We start from the raw sequence: 6,000 nt of genomic DNA on the forward strand, positions 1-6,000 counted from the left end.
AAAATAATGTAATCACTACAACTTTAACTCTGTTACACAACAGATGAAACATGTAAGAATGGTTTTTTCAAAATTTTCTTCTTTCCTTATGCTTCTACTGCCCCCTTATTTTTATTCAGCGCCCCCTACCCAATTGCACTCGAGTGCCCCCCAGAGTGTGGTATAGTTGTCTTTAGGAATCTCTGTAAGGGAAAGAGCTATGAGGCCTTCTTCTCATCTAACCCAGAGAAATGGGCCTAGGTCTTTTTGCTTCTGTTCTAAGTACAGAGAGTGGAATCTCTCACTATGAGAAAGCCATCCATAAGGGGTTCAGACTAGATTGCTCTGAGGAACAAGGGGTGATTTCAAGATCCCAACCCAGTAGAAGGCCTCACCTACCTGTCATGTTACATTAGGACATAGTCAGAGGCAAGGAGACCAAGTAGGATATCATTGCTACAGTCTAGGTGATAGGTGATAAGGACCTGAACTCAGCTGTTATTATTTAACCTACAATCACCAGGTCTCCCTTATTCAATAAACTCCAATGGCTCCCTATCACCTCTAGGATCAAATAAAAATCCCTTGTTTGGCTATTAAAGGACTTTATAACCTCACCCCTTCTTAACTTTCCTGTCTACTTATACCTTATTCCCCTGTACACACTCCGCAGTCCGGTGACAGTGGCCTTACTGTTCCTCACACAAGACATTCCACCATCTGACCCTGGGCATTATCTCTGGCTGTTTCCATGCCCAGGACTCCCTCTCTCCTCATCGCCCCCTCCTGGTTTCCCTGCTTCCCTCAAATCTCAACTAAAGTCCCACCTTCTGCAAGAAGCCCTTTCTGGTCCTCTTTAATCTTAGTGTCCTCCCTCTGAGGGTTTATTCATTTAATCCCGTCTATATCTTGTTCATGTGTGACTTTGCACATCCTCTCCTCCATTATACTGTGAGCTCCTTCAGAGCAAGGACTGCTGTTCTTTTTTGCTTTTCTTTGTATCCCCACCACTTAGCACAGTGCCTGGCACATAGGAGGTGCTTAAAAATGCTAGTTGACTAATTTGTTGACTTAGCTCTAGGGGAGTAACTCAAGCTTTCTCAGCGTCAGCCTCTCCCGTCTGAAAGAGGTGTAAGCAATACCTAGAGTATTTCCTCCTCACCACCCTCAGAGCAATTGTGAGGTGCAAATGAGCTCATGTAGTGGAAAGTTCCCTTTAACCCCAAGGCCCACATCAATTTAAGCCATCATTGTGTTTAAAATGCAAATATCATTGGGTTGGTTAACACATTAAGCCCAATCAGTCACTCTTTGTCCCCAATATCTCACATTTGTCCTGTAGAGTTTCTGACAGTCTCTACCAAAGGAAATCTAACATATTTCAATTATATCAAAGAACATCTCTTGATCTGCCACTCAACCCAGGGATGGCAGCAGGGATGTTGTGGAAGGAGCGGAATGTGATGGAAGTGGTTTGAGAAAGGGAATTGGATCTGCAGGTTGGGTTGGTGCTTAATTTATTGCCAATAAGCCCTTTATTCCTACAGAAGATTGCAATAAAACTGGTAGCATGTCCCTAATGGTCTATAAAACCTGAGGACTCAACTAAGACTTGATTTCATATCACTAATTAGACTGAAGTTCATAGTCTCAACCAAACTTTGTTCCAGTTATATCAAATAAAGTCTATACTTTGGCTGGCATTCAAGGGCCTTCACAATTAGACTCCAATCTATTTTTCCAACCTTTTTGTTGCTACTCCCTCTATATGTTCCTGTCAAGCTGTCCTTGGGCAGGCCACTCACCTCTCCGATGCTTGCCTTCTTTATTTATAAAATATAGGGGTTGGCCTAAATGATGTCCAAGCCCTGATCATTTCTAAATATGTGATTGTATGAGCCCATGACTACCCCCAATCCCCCCAAACATTTCCTGAATTTTACCTCCTCTATTCCTTTGCTCACACACATCCCTTTGTCTACAATGTCCGCCATTATACCCCATTTCTGTCTATGACATTTGAGCCAAAATTTCAAGTCTCAGTTTGAATGGCAACTCCTCTATGAAACCTTCCCTGATCCTCCCAGATGGAATTGATCTCTTACTTCATCTGATTTCACTTCACTTTATGCACTTCTTTTTACCTACCATAATCTGTAGGTGTACATATTTATCATCTTTACTAGACTATAAGCTTCTTGAGGGTAGGAATTATGTTAACCATTTATATCTCCCTTCTCTAGTACTTGGTCCACTATATCATATTCAAGTTTGTTGAATAAATACTACAGTTCTTGCTGAAATGGGCTTGTTGTGTACCTTTTCAAAAAACAGAGATGAATCTGTAGCCACTAGTCAAGAGAAGTCAACAATAAGCACTGACATTTAGTATGTGCCAGGCACTGTGCTAAGTGCTGGGAATACAAAGAAAGGCCAAGAACATTCCCTGCTCTCAAGGACCTCACAGTCTACTGTAGGGATACAGGATAAATAGAGGCAGTTGCATACTGAATTCCCCTGGGGTGTTTTCTCCATCTGGTCAATGGCCTCATCAGCAAGAACCAGGCTATTGCTGTAAAAGTGTACAGAAACGGCAAGAGGTGGAAAGTCCATATGAGCAGCCAGCTTTGTCACCTCTGGTTAAGGCCAGCAACATGAGCTGTGCTCAGGTACCAACTTGGTGGTCTAGGCCTTGGTCCACCCCACCTGATAACCTTCCCCTTCCCCACCATTACTCTTTGGGCAATCAGAGACAAGCATTGCACCTAAGTGGGTGTCCAGAAGAAAAGCCTGTAAATGCACAAGGGGCAATACATAAGCCCTTCTCCACAAGCTTTGCTTTTGTATGACTTTTTTTCTTGTTGAAACCACACTTGATAATAATAAGAGCCGTAAACAGGAAACCTAATGCTGGTGTGTCATTGTTCTTGGCCGCAGAAAACAGGGCCCTAAGAAAAGGGACTCGGGCCCCTCACAAACTCATCAACTGTTACAGCTTGAAGGGGCCTTATGGGTCAGCTAATCCAACCCACTCATTTTCAGATAAGGAAATTGAGATGTAGAAAGGAAATGTGTGTCTAAGGTCACACAAGCCCACTAATAGCAGAATTAGAACAGATCACCCTCCTGTTTTGAGAGCATCTCAGTCCAGCATGGTTCTTCAGTGGACAGAAGGCTGAGCCTGAAGGCAGGAAGACTTCTGACAGCTGTGTGACTCTAGGCAAGAGACTTAAACTCTCTGAGCCTCAGTTTCCATAGGTGTAAAATGAAGTTAATCATGCCCATAGGTAAAATTGACCTCACAGGATGGCTCTGAGTTTCAAATGAGATAATCTAGGCAAAGTGATTTGAAAAAAAAGTCCTATCTGAAATTTCATCAGAGTGAGAAGGCCTGGGTGAGGAACTTCCTCTATTGTGGTCTTTGGGCAAATTACAATCTTAGAATTGCCTGGAGATACTGAGAAGTAAGAGGCCTTTTTGGGGTCACACAGCCAGTAGGTGTGGGAAGCCAGACTTGAATCTAGGCTTTCCTGCCTGAGGTCAGCTCTCCATTTACAAGACCATGGTGCCTCTCAGTAAGGCACTTTGCAAACTTTAAAGCAATCTATAAATGTCAGTTATTATTACTGCAGAAGATACTTAGGCAGTGTTCATTCATCCATTAATTCACCATCTATTAAAAAGCAAACAAACACCAACCTATTGAGTGTCTGCTATGTATGTCATAGTATGTCATGTACAGTCCCTGCCCCTCAAGGGGAGATGAGAGGACCAGGACACAAATAATTACAATGCAAGTATCCATATGTTCTGTCATGGGACAATATGTACAATATGATTTCAGGGCAAAGAGAAATCATTTCTGATTGGGGTGACCAAAGAAGGCTTCCTGGAAGATGTGGCAGTTGATCCGAGCCTTGAAAGATGGCCAAGAGATGGGGATGGGGAATTGATTAGCTCACTCTAGGCAGAGGGATTGCCATGGACAAAGTATAGGGGTAAAGGCCCAGATGTGTTGGGAGCATAGCAAGTTAGTCCAATTTGGCAGGAGCATGTGGTATGTGTGAGGGAGGGATGGAAGATGGACATAAAAATGAATTGGAGCTAGATAGTGGAAGACCTGAAATGCCAGATTAGAGAGTTTGTACTTTATTCTGTAAGCAATAGGGAGATAGTGACCATTATTGTGCAAGGAGAGAGAGATACTTCTTTAAAATTAAAAGAGTGATAGCATATAGCATGGCTTAGAAGGGAAGAAAATGGAGGCAGAGAGGCCCATAAGGAGGACACTGAAGTAGTCCTGGTGAGAAGTAATGAAGACTTAAGTTCAGGTGGTGAGAATGGAAAGGAGGAGACACTTTCAAGAGACATCAGAAAGAAAGATTCAATCATCAATAAGACTTGAGGACAGATTGTATCTGATAGATTATCCTATTTCTACCATCGGTACCTAACAAGTTAGTGGTGCCTGCTACAGAGATGGCCAAGTCAGGAGAGAGTAGTTTGGGGTGGAAAATGGTGAGCTTTGTTGGTGATGTTTGAAGGGTCAGTGGGTCATCCAAGTAGCAATGTCCAGTTGGCAGTTTGAAATGTGGGACTGGAAGTGAGAAGAGAGGTCAGGGCTTGAAATAAAAAGTAGGGAGTAGTCTGCAGAGAGGTAATAATTGAAGGGTTAGATATGGATGAGATCAACAAGGGAGAGAGCAGAAAGAATGAAGAGGAAAAAATATGGGAACACTAAAAACAGGAGAAAGTCAGGGAGAAGGGTCTGTGAAAAAGAGGGAAAACATACAGATGTACAGATAACAGAATGGGGGCCATGGAATTTCTAGTTTTATTTTGAATGTCTATGCCTTCATGCAGCACAGCATGTAGGACATAGTGAATAGAGTATTGGACTTAGAGCCAGGAAGACCTAGGCTCAAATTCCACCCCTGATGCCTACTAGCTGGGCGGCCCAGGACAAGTCATTATCCTCTTTGAGCCTCATTATCAATTTTTGTAAAGTAAGGGTGTTCCATCTCTAAAGCTATGTTCCTAATGCCAGCTCTTTAGGGTAGGTGGCCAAGGGCAGATGGGGCTAGAAAAAATCAGATACCCCAGCGTTTCTCCTGCCTACCCCTCTCTGGTGGGAGAAGACCTAGGGCCCTGCTCTCCTGTTCCATTATGGTCCATCCCAAGAGGACCAAGGTCATCAAAACCTCATCTCAGAGAAGCTAATAGCCCACAGGTATGTCTCCAGTTGGGCCAAGTTGGTAAGCAAACACCTTTAGCCTCCTTCCCAAGAATCAGTCCTAGCCATAGCATGCTTACCTTAAATACTTTCCCAAAGGCTCCATCTCCCAGCTCTCCCACAAGTTCCCACACATCCTCAGGATTCACATCTTGTTTCACATTAGCGTAATGCTTTGCCTTCTTTTTCTCAGTCCCAAACCTGAGCAGCTTCAGGAGGAAGGCCATGGTGGATGTCTTGTTCCTTGGATCTGACTCTGGGATGCTGTCTTCTTCCTAGGCAGGCCCTAAAATGGCTGGATGCCCCACAAAGTACAAGAGAGAGGTTGGGGAGGAGGGAGCCCTAGCCTCAAAGAGGTTGTGCTGCTAGAGACATCAGGAGAAACGATAGTCACTGAGGCCAACTCTGCTCCTTGCTCTCCAGCACCTTGGCCTGATCTCAACCTGGGAAACTCCAGGAACAGGAAGATTCTGGAAGAGAAGAGGCTAATAGACATCCTAGGAGGGCTCTGAGGTGAGCCACCCTTTCCTCAGGTTCTAGCCCATTTCTGGGCTCAGTGGAGCAGTAGATGGTCCCATGGTTGATTTAGCCTGTTTTCCTATTCTGGACTTGTGGACTCCAGGTCACTCCCACACCAGTGTTGGGCCCCTCACTGTCCATCACTCGGACGCTTTCCTCCCTGGCCTGTCACTCCCAGGATACATACCACCTGGGCAGGAGGAGAGTTGGCCAGGGTTGTGGTTTCTGGAGCAGGTCCCAACTACTTGGTGTTTCTTCTGCCAGCAGGT

At 44.4% G+C, this 6,000-nt stretch overlaps 1 protein-coding gene across 1 annotated transcript in view; it reads right to left on the reverse strand.

Annotated features, from left to right (window-relative positions):
- The window catches only part of LOC118845105 (serine/threonine-protein kinase 10-like), a 68,825-nt gene extending 63,117 nt beyond the window's left edge, over positions 1–5,708 (reverse strand). Inside the window, 2 exon segments of the mRNA XM_036753142.1 lie at positions 5,293–5,522; positions 5,525–5,708. Of these exon segments, the coding sequence (XP_036609037.1) occupies positions 5,293–5,522; positions 5,525–5,708 (414 nt within the window).
- Positions 5,709–6,000: the final 292 nt, after the last annotated feature.

The sequence above is a fragment of the Trichosurus vulpecula genome, chromosome 3 (genome assembly GCF_011100635.1).
Source record: "Trichosurus vulpecula isolate mTriVul1 chromosome 3, mTriVul1.pri, whole genome shotgun sequence".
In the NCBI taxonomy this organism is placed as follows: domain Eukaryota; kingdom Metazoa; phylum Chordata; class Mammalia; order Diprotodontia; family Phalangeridae; genus Trichosurus; species Trichosurus vulpecula.